Source organism: Cetorhinus maximus, chromosome 17, assembly GCF_964194155.1.
Source record: "Cetorhinus maximus chromosome 17, sCetMax3.hap1.1, whole genome shotgun sequence".
NCBI lineage: Eukaryota > Metazoa > Chordata > Chondrichthyes > Lamniformes > Cetorhinidae > Cetorhinus > Cetorhinus maximus.
This window is the reverse complement of record NC_135895.1, coordinates 44,663,319-44,682,053: the sequence shown is the minus strand read 5'-3', so window position 1 is coordinate 44,682,053 and position 18,735 is coordinate 44,663,319. Positions and strand designations below refer to the sequence as shown.

The window sequence follows — 18,735 nt, the reverse complement described above, 5'->3', positions numbered from 1 at the left end:
TGCTCCCTGTAGTCCCTGTCCTCATCCACACAGGCTGTAAGAACCTTGTACCAACTGGGCAAGTGCAAGGCCTAAGGCTCCTTCATGACCCGCATACCTGCCTCACTGTCACAGCCTCCTGTCCCTGACAATATCTGAAGTATTTAACCTAAGGGGTGTGACTGCCTCCTGGAACAAAGTGCCCAGATAACTTCCTTGCTGATGCATTATTGCAGTATCCAAAGCTTGGAATGCAGCTTATTAACTCTGAGCCAGAGTTCCTCAAGCTGCAGACACTTACTGCAGATGTGGTTGTTGTGGGCCTTACTGGTGTACACCAATTTCAAAATGCTCCAACTCAAACACATCACCCTTCTTGCCACCTCTGTATTTCATTTAACTAATTAGGTTTACAGGTTATGAAATATTGCCAATTTATAGTTTTTAACCGAGGTAATAAATTATTTGAGGAAGTGACAAGAAGGGTTGATGAAGGTAGTGCAGTGGATGTTGTGTACATGGATTTTAGCAAGGCATTTGACAAGGTCCCACATGGCAGATTGGTCAGGAAAGTAAAAGCCCATGGGATTCAGGGTAATGTGGCAAACTGGATAAAAGGCTGGCTTTGTAACAGGAAGGAAAAAACGATATAGATCAGTTGGTGGAGTGGGCGGTAAAGTGGCAGATGGATTTTAACATAGAGAAGTGTGAGGTCATACATTTAGGGAGGTCAACCAGTTACAGGGATTACACAATAAATGGGAATATATTGAGAGGGGTAGATGAAGTGAGAGATCTTGGCGTACAAGTACACAGGTCACTGAAGGCAGCAGTTCAAGTAGACAAGGTTGTAAAGAAGGCATATGGAATGCTCTCCTTCATTGGCAGAGGATTAGAATATAAAAGTAAGGATATAATGTTGGAATTGTATAAAACACTGATGAGGCCACAACTGGAGTATTGTGTGCAGTTCTGGTCACCACATTACAGGAAGGACGTAATAGCTCTAGAGAGAGTGCGGAGGAGGTTTACAAGAATGTTGCCAGGGTTAGAAAAGTGTAGCTACGAGGAGAGATTGGATAGGTTGGGGTTATTTTCCTTAGAACAAACAAGGCTGAGAGGTGACTTGATTGAGGTGTACAAAATTGAGGGGAATAGATAGAGCGGACAGGATAAAATTGTTTCCCTTGGTGGAGAATCCTAGAACCAGGGGACATTGAATCAAGATAAGTGGCAGAAGGTGTAGGGGGGACATGAGGAGGAACTTTTTTATGCAGAAGGTAGTGGGTGTCTGGAATTCGCTGCCCAAGCTGGTGGTAGAGGCAGAAACTTTAATCTCTTTTAAAAAGTACCTGGATCTGCACCTCAAGTGCTGTAAGCTGCAGGGCTATGGGCCGGGTGCAGGAAGGTGGGATTAGAAAGGGCACCTGGGTGTCCTCGGGCTGGCATGGACAAGTTAGGCCGAATGGCCTCCTGTGCTGTAACTTTTCTATGGTTCTAATAACCTTGGTTAATTAAATTTGGCTATAGACTTTAGGTCCTTATTGTAACTTAACCCACAGTTCTAATTTAACCCTACTTGTTTATATTCCTTTTTTAATATATTAAGCAACACCTTTTACTCCCGCCTCACTGAATTCCTACGCTTGCCAAACTCCCTAGAGCTCTGGTGAAATCTGTACTCTGGTGCAGCTGCTCTGTGCTAATACTCATTATTTATTCACTTCTTGCTCTGAAATCTTTAATTTCTTGGTCGCTCTTTGTTTGAACCAATGCTCTAGTTTAGAGAAGAAAAAAAAGACATATCAATTAATCACTTACCTAATTTCCTCTGATTTCACACTTATAAAATTTTCAAAATCTTGATTCGAACACAATGCTCCCAACTAGCGCTTTTATATCCCACTTTGGTCTCGTTCAGCTCCCACTTCTCCTGGCCTCTGGCCTCATTTGTCACCGCCCTTTTATATCCCCCCCTCCCCACCGGTCTCGCTCAACTCCCGCTCCTCCTGGCCTCCGTACATAATCGTTATCCCAACTATGTCTTCTGCCACTTAAACAATCTCCTAACCAGGTTAATAATTTGTCATCAATTCCATGAAGTTTAATTTTACCTATAAAAGTCCACCCAAAGATAATCCCTGCTCAGCTACCTCAGTTATGTCCTCAAATAATTACATTTGTTAAACATGACCTGCCCTTTATAAATTCTTGTTGGCCTCTTGGCTTCACCCACTCACTGTGAATGAGGGCATATTTAAGGACTTGAGATGTATGTGCGATCTATTCATGAAAGTACATGATTCTCTGATGGACTGCCATCACATAAAAAGGAAAGTTGTCCACATGTGGGGACTGTGGGTGATTACAGAAGTGCCTATGACCAGTTTTAGCTGGAATACTTAAGTTATATAGGGATCATGGAAATGGCAGTTTATTCATCTATGCTGTTCAATGCTTTGATGGTAAATGAAATAAATGCAGAGGGACTTGTAGATAAACAGTTCCAACAAGAGGAGTTCCATATTGTTCACTTGCATGGGGTACCTGTCAGGGGGATGGAGCGATGTCATCATAGCCTCTCCACTAACATTGCCTTAGTCCATTTGTTGCTGAAATTCTCATTTGTGCTTTTGTTACTTCCAGACTCACCTCTTCCAATACTCTCTGGGCCAACCTCCCCTTTTCCACCCTCTATCAAATTCTGCTGCCCATACTCTACGCCTTCTCAAGCCCCACTCCCCCACCGCGCCTGTGCTTGCCAACTTCAATTGGTTGCTGGTCCACAAATTTTTTAATTTATCATCCTCCTGTTCCTGGCCTTGCTCCTCCCTATCCCGGTAACCACCGCCTGCCTTGAAAATTCTGCATTCCTCCAACTCTCTTTACCCCACTATTGGCAACTGTGCCTTCAGCAGTCTGGGCCCTATGTTCTGGAATTCCCTCCCTATACCTCTCCACCTCTCCACTTTTCACTCCTTTAAAACCTTACTTAAAACCTAAATGACCAATCCTTTAGTGACCCCTCCCAATATCATCTTTGGCTCATTGTCAATTGTTGGCTGATTACACTCCTGTGAAGCACCTTGGGGCATTATCCCATGTTAAAGGTGCTATAAAAATGCAAGTATTTGTAACAACTTTACATGTAAGCTATATTATTTTATGAAGATAAAAATCAGAAAAGACATAGCTATACATCTAGCATTCTAAAACGTTTAATCATTAAACAAAATGAATATAGTCTTAATTTACTTAGTTCTGAATCCAGCAGAACATTGACTCAAGAGTCAAAATTCAAATATTTCAAGTTTTAAACAAATTACAGCAAGAATACTTAGGAACAAGAGAAAGCCATTTAGCACTACAAGCCTGCTCTGCCATTCAATAAGATCATGGCTGATCTGGTTGTGGTCTCAACTCCACTTTGTCGTCTGCGTGAACTCACATTTCAGACTAATGTTTTGGCTAAATGCAAACTTTTCTGTGTTCACACGTAAGTTGGGGCATAAGGTGAAAACAGAAATATGAAGAGATGCATGTGTACTATGCAGGAGAGCAGAGGAAAACCTGAGTGGTTGAAGGTAGAGGTGATGGATAGAATGTTTCAATTAATTTGTTGCCATTTCTCAGCGCACATTGTTACTTTTTGACTAAATTGCTGAAGGCAAGAATTCATTTCACACACAATCTAGATGTACATTTTAAAAGAAACACTTGTTAGACTATTCATAGCCGAAAACAAAACATGTACCATGCAGTTAGCAGGGGTCTTCAACTAAAGGCGAAAAGCCAATTATTTACGTTCAGTGTATTTGTATTTAAGGCAAATACTCGACCAAACAGATGATGCGATACAAGTAAAATTTTAATGGTTGCCAACCCCGCCCCGGAATTGTTTTAGAATTTCCAGGACATTTATGCGAGCAGTCCAGGAGAAAATGTTATTTGATCTTTTCTAAAAAAGTTTTAATTTTATTTATAAAAATGTTGGTGATGGGGGAAAATTCAGGCTGTTTGAATGGGGCAATTGGAGGTGTGGGTTGTGTGATGTAATCTCCAGGAATATGTTGAACCAGAGTTGGCAACCCAAGGGATTGTTAGATTACAAAATTCCTCTTAAGGTGGCAATCTTGTTCAGAGGGACCAAAAGGCTTATTGAGCGTGGAAAAAATCATGGTATCAAGGTATGGTAGAAGAAAACTTTTTTGAGACTGTGACGGCACTAGTGTTTCGACATAGAAAAAATGCTTTACTTTCCATCTGACTACATTATACCTGGCCTGGGAGTGTTTGTTGCTGAAACTGGAAAATAAAATGGAAAAATTGTCTTTGCCAGGACTGACATCCCTCACTTTGACAAATACAAAAGCTCCATACTTTAATTTTATTCATAACATAGGCATATTCCTATTTGAAACAAAAATGAGCCATAAAACCTTTGTTACTCAGGCCCAGAGTTGAGCCTGAGTAACTATTTACTTTAGCAGTGTAGGCTTAGAAAATTTAGATAGAGATTTCAAAATGAAAAGACTGGATCGTGTGCCTATTGATAGACTATTTCAGTTTTTCAGCTTGAGAAAACCAGGAGCATGTGTTTAAGTTATGCAGAAGGAGGAACAGATTGGATGTTAAGGGGGTGGTTCTTTTCCCAGAGCCTATTGAGCCTCTGGAGTGTATTGCGGGCTGGTGCAGTGTGTGTTAACTCTTTTTTAACCTTCAAGAGGGAGTTGGTCCAATTTTTGACTGGGGCAGAGACCATATCATATAAAAGTTAAGTAGATTTATAATTAACATAGACAGAAATTAATTTCCAGATGTTGGCCCTTTTTTGTATTTTTTTTTAACTCTCCTGGGATATTACTTACTGCAGGGCTTGGAAAAGTGAGAAAACATGCCTTATTTATCCATCAGACTGTGGAATAAATGGTAGCGGAAACTTAGCTGAAAACCTTCACATACTCAGGAATAAAAGAAGAAAAATAACATTTACTGCAGTGCCCCTCTGTCATTTCCAGAATGCTGATATGAAGCATATGATAGGTAGCAGATTTTAGTGCTTTATTTTGTTAACATCCCATATTTTGAGAGTAGGTAATTCTGAGCATGAAACTGATGGTATGACTTTCATGTTTAACTTTTCCCACATTGCCTCACCTCTCCCACTGACCCTTCCACCAAGTGGGCAGCGAAGTCACTGAATGCATTAGCCTTTCTGAATGCAGTCGCCACCGCTTAGTGGCTATATTAACCAAAATTACCTGCTGTACAATTGGCTGATTTTATATAAATCTATATTGCTTATGAGAAGGACTGAAAGTATAGATTTAATTGCAAACTGTAATAGGTAAACGCCTGACAAATTATGTAAATCAGGAAATACCAAAAGTGAACCTGGCTTTTAAATAGCACATAGCATGTGAAATATTCTATTAGCAACTATTTTTTTTAAAAACTGAAAGCTGTCCCTGTTCATGCATTTGTCAATCACTATGTTCACAATTTCTTAAAATACGTTCAGTAGCTAGCACTACTTAAAGGAAAATAATATAATAGGTAATTGCACCTTAACTAGACATGAACTGTTTGCTTAACAGTTATTTCTGCATGAAGCTTACCGTGCCATAACCAGTGTCTTGGTACTTGGCAATAATGATAATGGAAACTGCTGTATGCTATTTTCTCAATTCAAACAAGGGCAGTTTATGGTGAGGGTGATCAATAAATTGGGTGGGGAACGTGGGGTGGTGGGGAGGTGCAGATGGTTGTAGCTTCCACGTATTGCAGATGGAGTTATGTATTTACATTTTTACAACAAAAGCAAGTTTCTCAATAGTTGTGCTGTAGATCCCCAATACAATAATTACGTTTCCCTGAGATTGTGTAAGGCACAGTGGTGTATATAAACCCTGTGATCCTGCTTGCAGTGATTCTGTACCACAGTAAGTAGCAACAGGTTACTATTGAAAACACTCAGGTCTGGCAGCATCTGTGCAGTGAGAAATTTTGTTGACATTTTGAGTTGAATATGACTCTTCAGAAATCCAGTTTTGAATAAGTTGTATTCAACTGAAAATATTAACTCTGTTTCACACTCTCTAGATGCTGGCAGATCTGCTGAGTATTTCCATCACATTGTTTTTAATTTTAGATTTCCAGCATCCACAGCATTTTGCTTTTATTTTAGATTACTGGTGGATATGGCTATAGGTATACCATTCCCCAGAGAGAAACTTTTGCTCATGGCATTGCAGCTCTTGTAGTTCGTTTGTATCAATAATTTAAACGTCTTAAGGTGTAGAACGCAATGATTGACTTCCATTTTGTGTGTGAGATTTCACTTTGAGAAGAGCAGCTTGAATTCGAAAATGAGTTCTTGACTCCATAGAATAATTCTTGTAGTTTTGTCTGAAAGAGAATAAGTAACCCAGTATGAATTCTCCGAGAGATTACCTGTACAATCTGGATGCATTTACTCAAAGGGTTACAGTTTAAAAGATATGCATTGATGAACATGCACAAAATGACTTGAAACATTTTGGATCAAAAACATTTCTTTACATTGCCTGAAAAAACTTAGCAGGTCTGACAGCATCTGCAGAGAGGAAAACAGTTAACGTTTTGAGTCCGTATGACTCTTCAACAGAACTAAGGAAAAATAGAAAAGAGGTGAAATATAAGCTGGTTTAAGGGGGCGGTGGGACAGGTAGAGCTGGATAGAGAGCCAGTGATAGGTGGAGATAGCCAAAAGCTGTCAGAGACAAAAGGACAAAGAGGTGTTGCAGCTGGTGATATTATCTAAGGAATGTGATAATAAAGGTACAGATAGCCCTAGTGGGGGTGGGGTGGGGGGAAGGGATTGAAATAGGCTAAAAGGCAAGAGATAAAACAATGGATGGAAATACATTTAAAAATAATGGAAATAGGTGGGAAAAGAAAAATCTATATAAATTATTGGAAAAAAGGGGGATCGGAAAGGGGGTGGGGATGGAGGAGAGAGTTCATGATCTAAAATTGTTGAACTCAATATTCAGTCTGGAAGGCTGTAAAGTGCCTAGTTGGAAGATGAGGTGCTGTTCCTCTGGTTTGTGTTGAGCTTCACTGGAACAATGCAGCAGTGTTTGGGCCCTTGGACGGTGAGGGAGGTGTTGCACCTTCTGCGGTTGCATGGGAAGGTGCCGTGGGAGGGGGTTGAGGTGTAGGGGGTGATAGAGGAGTGGACCAGGATGTCCCGGAGGGAACAATCCCTGCTTCTACCTCCTACCCAAAATTTGCTTTAATCTTTACATTGCCTCCTCTTTATCTGTACCCATTTTGGTGGCTCAGTCATTGCTCTGTATTATGCCTTAGAACTGTAACATAGAGGCAACTGAGAAGCAGACATTTGTGTTGAGCATTTTTTTCCAACAACTTCTGGCATCATGGAATGTGGACAGTAGGTGCATTTCCTTTATTCTTGGTGTGATGTCAACTTCATGAATCCTAAGCTGAACTGTAAGTCAGACTCCTTTGTTCACTACAAATTTGTCCAGTTTTTAACTAGGTGCTACAAGGACCATAGAAGAGTTGCATTTGGAACATAAAAGAATACTCCGTTGCATTTGGAGCATAAGCTTTAAAGTTACCAGCTTTAAAAGTTCATGGCTCCCCCAGGGATCCATTTAAACATAGATTTACAGTCATGTTGATGTGGCTGTAATGTGAGACAACCTCTTGGATGTGCTCTTATACCATTTGTCATAATTTGGGTGACTTTGTGTTTGAATTAGGCTACGCAGTTTTAGTTAATGCAAAACCACTTTACCCTAATGCAAATTCTGTGGTATAATCATCCTTCAAGTGATGCTATTTGAACACATTTGTAGATATAAATAATATAATTCATTTGACACTCAAACTTCAATTTTCTTCCACTTCTTTTGAATAAAACATGCTTCCTGGCCTTACTCAGAACAAATGTGGGACGTACAGAATTATCTTTGTTGTTCACCTTTGTCTTGTCATAAGGAAATAATATCTTCCAAATGTCTCAGCACACAATTCAACCTCTTGTAACAAATTGAGATCTTTCTATGTTTTATATGATGGCAGGTAAGTTAATGCCAACTTCTAAATGACTTCAGCCAACTATTATCTGAAGAAGATCTCTGTTTTCTCGTGTAGATATTTGAATCTATTTACCAATCAAACCAAGGCCGTTGAAGTCAATAGAAAAAAGTGTTTGGTATTTGGAATGGCATTGTTTTGAAATGTTAACGTGTGGATTGCTGACATAAACCTACAGTTTCCGCTCAGTTGTCTAGCTTTTATTTCAGCTGGTACCAGCATAACTGCTGATCACTGCATTTTAAGTGCAAATTGTGTTCAATACAATTCGGGTTTCTCTTTGATCTGTTCACACGATGCAGGCATCGCTGGCAAGGCCAGCATTTATTGCCCATCTCTAATTGCCCCCAAGAAGGTGGTGGTAAGCTGCCACCTTGAACTATTGCAGTCCTTGTGGCATAAGTATACCCACAGTGCTGCTAGGGAGTGAGTTCCAGGAAACTGACTCAGTGATGATGAGGTGATGTATTTCTAAGCTGGGATGGTGTCTGGCTTGGATGCAAACTTGCAGGAGATGGTGTTCCCATGTCCTCGCTGTTCTCCCAAATTATAGAGGGTATGGATTTGGGAGGCGCTGTTGAAATCTTGACAAGTTGCTGCAGTGCATCTTGTATATACTACACAGTGTAGCTTTGGTGTGCCAATGGTGGAGGAAGTATCAGTCAAGCGGGCTTCTTTATCCTGGATGATGTCAAGCTTCTGCAGTAATGTTAGTGCTGCCCTAATCCAGGCAAGTGGAGAGTGTTCTATCGTACTCTTGACTTGTGCTTTGTAGATGATGGACAGGCTTTGGGGAGTCAGGAGGTGAGTTACTTGCCAAAGAATATCTAGCTTCTGACCTCTTGTAGTTACAGTATGTGTGTGGCTGGTGCAGTTAAACCTCCTAACTGCTGCTTCCTAATGCATCCAGTAGCCTCCGTTTGGCACATGGAATTCCGTTTTCCCCCACATTAGCCACCTAGACTAATCCCACTATATCTTGCTTATTCCCCAAACCTTTTAACATTGCATTCTGTAAAGAAACCATCCCATTCCCTTTTAGAAGACTTTGCGTCAAAGGTATATGGCAAAGAATTCTAGATTCTAATCACTCAGTCTAAAGGCATGTTTTCTATTCTCTCCTTTAATTGCTTTTGTCACTATCTTAATCATAGTGATAAACAACCTATTACTATTTCCCTTATGACTTTGAAAGCTTAATCAGGTCACCTCTTGACTTTCTCAGCTTTATTTTTTTCAAAGAAAAAAGCCCAAAACTTCTGAAGTCCCTCTGATTGCAATTCTTCAACCCAGCGCCAAGCTACTGAATCCCACCAAATCTTATTCATTGTGTATTTTAAGATGGATGGCCAAGGCAATGTAACCCAAAGGTTTTGCACAATTTTAACACCACACTTTGTTATGCTTGTAACAACTTACAGGGGAAGTAACTCAAAATAGAAAATACCATGAGCAGTTTTAGCAACTGTTTGAATTGCATGGCCTTTCGTGCAAAAAAAAGTCCTGATGATGTCCCATACCAACGAGGGCAAATCCATGTGACTATAATCTTTGCTCAAGTGTGTCAGCCTTTTCAAATCTGTTTAGACTTTGCCTTTAATCAATCATCTACGTTCATAGGGTCTGTTATTGATGTCATTTTCAAGCACTCCACAGCCTTGATAGACTAGAATTGGAAGCTGATGGTTACCTTAATGACTGTGGTCCGTAGGGACATAGTCATGGGAATTATGTCCGAAGTACTGAATGTGGGTTGAGAGCCAGAAGAATGGTACCATTCCAGCAATGGAGACCCTAGAGCTTAAACATTGGCTGATACTTTGGGATTAGGCAACCTCAATGAATTTGGGCTTTGATTTATCCTTGTGCTCCTTGGGCACCCTGTACATCACTAAACTATTTAAGGGCAAGATTTGCAATGTTTCATTATTTCATTGTATACAACCTTGGTTAGGCCACACTTGGAATATTGCGTGCAATTCTGGTCACCACATTACCAGAACGATATGGAGGCGTTGGAGAGGGTGCAGAGGAGGTTTACCAGGATGCCGCCTGGTTATTAGCTATGGAGGTTATTAGCTATGAGGAGAGGTTGGAGAAACTCAGATTGTTCTCACTAGAGCAACGGAGATTGAGGGGCAACTTGATAGAAGGGTGGAAGAGTCAATTACATGGGAACATAGATTTAAGGTGAGAGGAGAAAACTTTAGAGGAGATGTGCGGGGCAAGTTTTTTATGCAGAGGGTAGTGAGTGTCTGGAATTCGCAGTCAGAGGAGGTGGTGGAAGCAGGTACGATAGTGGTGTTTAAGAAGCAGCTTGACAAATACTTGAATAGAATGGGAATAGAGGGATACGGACCCCGGAAGTGCAAAATGTTTTAGTTTGACAGACAATATGATGGCGCAGGCTTGGAGGGCCGAAGGGCCTGTTCCTGTGCTGTACTTTTCTTTGTTCTTTGTTCCTTGTGAACAAAGAGAGGACAGTATGCAGGGTCAACCAGCTTCAGTGATGCTTTCACAAGTTCCCCTCCAAGCCACACATCACCCTTGACTTGGAACTATAATCACTGTTCCTTCAAAGTCACTGGACCAAAATCCATGAACTCTCTTCCTAACTGCAGTGTGAATGTACCTACACTACATGGATTGCAGCAAATCAAAAAGGCAGTTCACTACCACCTTCTCAAGGGCAATTAGGGGTTGGTGACAAATGCTGGCCTAGCCAGCGACGCCCACATCCATGAAAGAGTAAAAATAATGACAGAAGGGCTTCTAAGCTAAGAAGGTCCTAGTTGAAGGATGTATATGTTACCAAATTGATAGTTTCCTCTTTCTGAAGTGAGCAAGTTTAATAGAGTTTACATACATTGGCACCAACTCAAGTTTCTGTTTGAGATTCCTTTGGTGCCAGTCAGTGCTAGTATTTTCTTGATGCCAGTGAACCCTTGGCATGTAGGGATGTGAAAGAGTCCTCAGTGCTGGTTGGTTTGTGTGCCATGTTGCTGCTGCCTTGTGTTAGCAAGCCCATGGTGCCAGCTGGTATTTGCAGTAATTAATATCAATATGTACTCAATGGTCCCTGAATGAATGTGGTTGAATTTTTAGGCTTACTGGTTTGTCTAAGTTCAGAGCGATATAGGAAGCACAGTGTAGTAACTCCTTACCAGCAAGTTTTGTGAACCCAAGGTCATTTTAGTAAGCTATAGTATCTTGTGTACGCAATCAAGCAAGTCAGCAATGGTGAATGTTATTGTCTTCTGTATGCTATATAAAGCTTGGGTACATCATCTGTTCTAACTCTGTAAACATCTAATTTGCTTGCAACTTAGGCAATGAACCTCCGAATCTGTGAAGGGCTGTGTGCTGTATTATAACAATTTCTGGTATTCTCATGTGCTGGGTGTAAGATTTCAATATTTAATATTTGTGCTTTATCCTTTATCTGCTCATACTAGTTTGGTTTTTATCTACTTATTTGCTCTTAATATAGCCATGTAACAGAGTAAAGGACTGGTTACAGATTTTAGCATATGAGCTAAAGAACAATGAGGAATGAGTTAATTTCCTTTTGTAGCTTATCTTAAAAAACAGAGTTTATATACTGTCTGAAGGCAGCTGATACTGAGATTTCATTTTCTGGTGTTTAGGACTCTAACAAATTCCACAAACATGAATGAGAGAAATAGCTGGTTAATCTGTTTCATGAGGAATATTGGTCAAAAGACTCCCTGCTCGTCAAGGATCTGATAGCATAATAGTTATGTCTGTTGACTAGTAATCCACAGGCCTGGATTAATGATCCAGAGACATGAATTCAAATACTACTATGGCATCTGGGGAATTTAAGTTTAATTAAATATGTAATAATGAAAAGCTTGCTTCGGTAATGGAACTATGAAACTACCAGATTATCAAAATAAAACCATCTGATTCACAATGTCCTTTAGGGAAGATAATCTACCATACTTTCCTGGCTTGGCATATATGTGACTCCAGACCCACAACAAATATGGTTGATTCTTAACTGTTCTCTGAAACAGCCCAGCCACACAGTTGTATTCAAGAAAAGTGGCTCACGGTCACATACTCGAGGTCAATTAAGGATGGACAATAAATACTAGCAGCACTCACATCCCATGAATCGATTTTAAAAAGAAGTCTCACTGTATCTTTTATGCCTGATCATGTAAATGGAGCCCCAGTTTAACATCCCACCTTTGACAATGTTGCACACACTCAGTACTACATTGAATTCTGGGGTAGAGCTTGAACTTACAACATTCTGATTCAGAGCCAAAGGTTCTACCACTGGAACTTTTTCAAAGTCATGAATAACATAACTTTGGAAGAATAAACTTCTACAAAGGCACAGGTTCTGGACTTTATACAGTGTGAGAATAGGAGACCTGTCTACTTGCAATCTCATGCCAATATATTCATATGCATTCTGAGGTATGGTTACCCGAGAACCCCTTGAGTTAGACTGTTCTCCTAGAATGCGTGGACGGTGTGAAATGAAGAATAGCAGGTCTTTCAGCAATATTTTCTGGACAAAGGAACAATGGAGATGTTTTACTTTTATTAGTAGAAAAACAACTGTTAGATTTTCTTACTTTGCACTTTCCAGCAATTTTATTGCCTCCTCATTTCTTCCTGTTTGCATGCAGAGGAGACCATGTTCAAGCAAAGCATTTGGAATCAAGTAATGGTCATATTGGATCATCTGCCCTCTGAAATAGAAAGTGACAGCAAAAGACTTGTTAATTTAAAGAAGAATGGAAAAAGATATTTGCTGATCTGGGATTAAAATCAGCTATAATTAGCAATAACTCCAATATTGCTTTCCTTTTTAGGTTCTCTACACTTTTTAAGGAAGGAGGACAGAACAGTCTTGACACCACATTCACAAGGACACCACATTCACGATCAGTGCTAATCTGTGGTAAATCCAGAGATGTCTCTTGCAACAGCTACTTTTCAAATAGTGCCATCAAATAGTGAGATTTTCACATCCATTCACAGCTAAGGGAATGCAGAATTCTGGCAACGAATCAGTGAAATTTACAGCACAGGAGGCATCCGGCCAATTGTATCCACACCGACCATCAAGGAGCCAAGTAATCTAATCCCACTTTCCTGCACTTGGTCTGTAGCCTTGGATGTGCACTTGAAATGCTGTAACCTGCAAGTACTTTTTAAATGTTATGAGGGTTTCTGCATCTACTGCCCTTTCAGACAGTGAGTCCCAGATCCCCACCACACACTCTCTGGGTGAAAAAAATTTCCCCTTGAAACCCCATCCATTTCTTTCCCTCCTATCCATTGTATCTAGACTCCATAGAATTGTATACACTTCAGTTAGCTCTCCCCTCGTCCTCCTCTGTTCCAAAGAAAACAACCCTAGCTTACCCAATCTTTCCTCATAACTAAAATTCTCCAGCCTAGGCAACATCCTTGTAAGTGCCCTCTGTACCCTCTCCAGTGCAATCACATCTTTGGAGCAAGTGACCAGAAATGCATATGGTACTCCAGCTGTGGCCTAGCCAGTGTTTTAGACCACTCTAGCTTACCCTCCCTGCTCCTATATTCTATGCTTCTTCCAATAAAGGAAGGTATCCTGTTTCCCTTCTTGACCACCTTATCTTCTTGTCCAGCCACATTCAGGGATCTGTGGGCAGGCACTCCAAGGTCCCTCTGTTCCTCTTTACTTCTCAGTATCCTACCATTTCTTGTGTATTCCCTTACCTTGTTCGTCTTCCCCAAATGCATTACCTCATACTTTTCCAGACTTAACTCCATTTATCACTGTTCCTCCCAGCTGATTAGTCCATTGACTAAGCATATGAATGCTGTGGCTACAAAAACAGGTCAGAGGCTAGGAATCCTGTGGTAACTCATCTGACTCCCCAAAGCCTATCCACCATCTACAAGGCACAAGTCAGGAGTGTGATAGAATAGTCTCCACTTGCCTGGATGAGTGCAGCTCCAACAGCACTTAAGAAGCTTGACACCATCCAGGACAAAGGAGCCCAATTGATTGGCACCACATCCAGAAACATTCACTCCCCCCCACCGTTGACGCACAATGGAAGCAGTGTGTCTGCAAGATGCACTGCAGGAACTCACCAAGGCTCCTTAGACAGCACCTTCCAAACCCATGACCGCTACCATCTAGAGGGACAAGGACAGCTGACGTGGGAATACCACCACCTGGAAGTTCCCCTCCAAGCCACACACCATCCTGATTTGGAAATATATGGCTATTCCCTCACTGTCACTGGGTCAAAATCCTGAAACTCCCTCCCTAACAGCACTATGGGTGTACCTCCACAAATGGACTGCAGTGGTTCAAGAAGGCAGCTCACCACCACCTCGAGGGCAATTAGGAATGGGCAATTAATGCCGGCCTAGCCAGCAATACCCACATCCCATGAATGAATTAAAAATGCCTGCATTGCATAACTTTCTTCATCATCAACCACATGGACAATATTTGCATTATCTGCAAACTTCTTAATCATAGCGACTACTTTCAAGTCTAAATCTGATTATATACCACAAAAAGCAAGGGACCAAGTCCTAACCCTGAAGAACTGCCTGGAAACAGTTTTCCAGTCGTCGAAAAACACCCATCGGCTATTAACGTTTGCTTTGAACCTCTTGAGTCAATTTTGCATCCAACTTGGCCTTGGATCCCATGGGTGTTTACTTTTGTGATCAGTCTGTCAGATCTTATCAAAAGCCTTGCTGAAATCCATACAGACTACATCAAATGTACCTCATTGACCCTCCTTGTTACCTCTTCAAAAAATTCAACCATGTTCATCGGACACAACCTTCACTGAACAATTCAATGCTTGCTTTGATTATTCTGTGTCTTTCTAAATGAAGATTTATCCTGTCCCTTAGAACTTTTCAAATTATTTTCCCACAGCCAAGGTTTGGCTCATTGGCCTGTAATTATTTAATCTATTCCTTTCTAGACGATAGTACAATGTTAACTGTTCTTCAGCACATGCCTGTAGCCAAAGAGGTTTGGAAAATGATTTTCAGAGCCTCCTATTCTTTTCTCGCTTCCCTCGACAGCCTAAGATACATTTCATCCAGGCCTGAAGGCTTATCCACTACCAAATATGTTAAACGTCTTAATACTTTTACTCTGTTAATTTTATCTAATATTTTATGCACTTCCTCAGTTGTAATGTCTGTTTTGTCCCTTTCTTTTGTGAAAAGTGATGCAAAGCATTCATTAAGAATTACACTGATGTCTTCTGCCTCCACACACAATACCCTTATGGCCCCTAATAGGCCTGATTCTTTTAGTTATCCTCCTGTTCTTTAAGTATTTTTAGAAAATATCTTCATGTTTTTCTTGATTTTACATGCCAATATTTTTCATGCCCTCTCTCTGCTTTCCTAATTTCCTTTTTAACTTCATCCCTACAATTTTTATACTCCAAGGTTTTCTGCAGTATTGAGTCCTCAGTCCTTGTCATAAGCTTCCCTAACAATATTAGGGAAAACATGTAGATTCTAAATTAGGCTGTCAGTCAGTTGTACTTACTTTGTATGAATCCAACGGAAGGATTGTTCTGCTTCCAAAAGTTTGCCCAAGTGCTTCAGACAAAGACCTTTGAGCAGCTTCACCAAACACTGGTCATCCACCAGGAACTCAGTTGCTGAAAATGAGAGAAGTAATCAGAAAAGTTTTTTTTTTAAGAAGTCACAAATAGATCTCTCATTATTTAACCTGGTTTATCTTCTGAGAAAGATGTGCGCATCCTCTTTCTGATACCTCATTGGTATTAAATAAAGACAGTGTTATGACATCCAGGAAGGATTACGCTATCTTGTGTATCCTAAAGATTTGTATAACTATTTATTTATAGGACCTTTAGGATCCTCGGAATGTCCTGAAGTGCTTCGTAGCTAGTTAAGTACTTTCTGAAGTGCAATGGCTTTTGTGATGTAGGAAAATCCGCAATCCAATTTCTGCAGAGCAAGGTCTTACAAACAGAAAATGAGATAAAGGATTAGATAATCTGCTTTTAATGGGGGCATTGGTTGAAGAATTCATGTTGGCTCGGACACCAGGAGAACTCTGATGCTCCTTTTCAAATAATGTCATGGAATTTTTACATCTGTCTGAAGGGGCAGATTGGGTCTGAACTTAGTATCTCCTGAAAGATGGTAACTCTGCCAGTGCAGCACTCTTGCTGTTTTGCATTGAGGGAGAATGCAGGATGCCATCACATTCTGAACCTCAATTGTGCTGCTGTTGAGAGTTGTGCAACAGAGAGCAGGTTCTTTCCAAGAGAGTAAAAGTCTAAAAGCCAATCAGCTCTGCCATTGCATATCTAATAAGAAAAATGAACATGAATCATGAGCATTTCTGGCACAAGCAAAGACAACAAAGAAAATGACAATTTCATCCAGTATATATGTTAAACAAATCATGTGACTGATTCAAAAACCAAATTATTAACATAGTGTTGCAAAATTTTTTTGAATGCGTGTTGATCGTTTGTTTCCTCTGGTAAAACTTCATTTTACACAGCTTACTGGTGTTCATCAGTCTTGTTCTCCTTGTGTACCATTCTGTTTTTGAAAGTGCTAAAATAATGCATGATTTCTGGGTACAATGAGCTTTGATTGTAGATGGTATATACTGAAACATGTGAAACAAATACACTGATATTGGTTTCGAGTGTTGTTATAACAGCCTCACTTTAAAACATTGGGCTGTAACTTCTGAGTACCCCAGTGTCGGATTACGGAGGTACCCCAAAGATGTGCTGGGGAATCCCTCTCAGAACTTCACGGGTAAAGGTTTGCACAGCAATTGCCCAGAAGTGCAAACTTCCTCTGGGCAATTATACTATGCTGGGAACCATCCGAAAATGTGACTTAAATCGCAAACTTTGGATGGTTCCGGCTGTGTTACACAAATAGTTACCCAGAGAAAGTTAGAAGAATTAAAACCTCTTCTAACTTCTGGGTGACTATTGTAAAGACCCAGACCGACCCTCCACAACCACCGCCGCTGCCCCCCCTCCAACAATGGGGACTTCACCCTGACTAACCCCACCCACCCAGGGTTCAATCCCCTGCCCCTCCAAGACCCCCTGCCCCCCCCCTTGAGCTCCGACCCTTGTGCTTGTGCTGTAAAAAAGGGGGCACCTCCTTCAATCCAACTCTGCTGGACTGCAATGCTGGGCCTCGAGGACAGCTGCATTGCCTGGATCTTGCCTGGGCTGAGACGGAAGATCGGGCGAGACAGACACGGAGGAAATTTAGAGTGAGTAATTAGCCACGCAGTGGCAATCTGACACTAAATCCACTCCAAGGATTGCCACTCCAAGGAATTTACAGCCCGTTATGTATCACCTTTGTGATTTTCCTGATGCATTTTTATATAAATTTCATTGGGGACCTCTCCAATTGCCCACATTATCTTTGGCAGACAATCCACAGAAACCCTGGTCAAAATGGTTTAAATGTGACTTCAGGGTTTCTACGGATTTTCCACCGAAGTTAAGGAGAACCCCGTAGATATCAATTGTACACTAAGTGTCAGACGTCTAATGGCAGTTCAAAGTTTATGCATTCATCCCCTCCAGTGCACCAGTAATTTTTTTTTTCATTTTCCAAACCAACCAGCCATACGGCTCTATGAAATTGCTAATTTGATGATGTTTTGTGCTGAATTACTGGTGATTTTGTGCTTATGCTGCCCACACCTACTGGCAACTGGGTTAGGACAGTCGAGCCATAACAGCTGGCAAGGATAGAGGTTTTAATTCATTCTTTGGGTGTGGACCTTGCTGACAGAGGCAGCATTTTTTGGCCATCACTAGTTTCCCATTTTGTAGTGGGTTAATACAACTCAATGGCTTGCTAGCCACCTTAGAGGGCAGTTCCTTGTAGGTTAGATCTGATGAGGGAAGGTTTCAGGTTGAGTTTTGCAACCACATGACTGTTTTGTAACCCTCTTTACTGTTATATTTCCAGATTTTTACAGCCAAATTCAAATTTTTAAACTGCCAAGGTGGAGTTTGAATTTGTATTCTCTGGATTATTAGTCTAACCCTCGGGATGAGTCCAGTAGTATAGCCATTACAGTATTAGAAAACAATCATTTCCACAACCTGTCTAAGGAGGTTTCAAACAAATTCCCAAAGTTGAAAGCACAGTGTTCTTGGGCATTGTGTCATTCAGTCCCCAGAGAACAAAACTCTCTTTCAACATTGTATGTTGTGAAGATATTGAGCCATGGTAAGTTAGCGCCTGTGGGAGTGACAGAGTGCACCAAGTTTTGGTACATCAGACTCTGCCTCAGAACAGAGACTGATCTATGTTGTAAGATTTAACAAGACATAGATTAGTTCAAGCAGCAATGAGGAGTAGTTGTAAGATCCGAAGCTGGGAGTTGGGGCAAAGGAAAGCCTGTGAGCAGTGGCTGTCTGCTCAGTGCAGCTTGGAAGCTTGGATTGTGCCAGTAATTAGATGCTGGGGTGCAGCCATGTAAACCCAGTGGGACGCAGTCTCAGAAGAGACTGAGCAGCTTGAAGGTGAGCAGTTGCTGGGCATTTTGTTGCTGAGCAGTTCTGTTGCCTGACAGCTACTTGCAGACAAGGAGGGCCTCCAGGT

The 18,735-nt window shown here is 41.0% G+C and overlaps 1 protein-coding gene across 6 annotated transcripts in view; it reads right to left on the bottom strand.

Moving 5' to 3' along the window:
* Positions 1–3,120: 3,120 nt before the first annotated feature.
* The window catches only part of ttc39a (tetratricopeptide repeat domain 39A), a 97,795-nt gene continuing 82,180 nt past the window's right edge, over positions 3,121–18,735 (bottom strand). For all 6 annotated transcript variants that reach the window (XM_078561130.1, XM_078561135.1, XM_078561131.1 and 3 more), the window contains 3 exons: positions 15,650–15,764; positions 12,699–12,815; positions 3,121–6,387 (listed from right to left, as the gene is read on the bottom strand). In XM_078561130.1, coding sequence (XP_078417256.1) covers positions 6,270–6,387; positions 12,699–12,815; positions 15,650–15,764 — 350 coding nt within the window. In that variant the 3' untranslated portion in view covers positions 3,121–6,269. The remainder of the gene's footprint in view (positions 6,388–12,698; positions 12,816–15,649; positions 15,765–18,735) is intronic.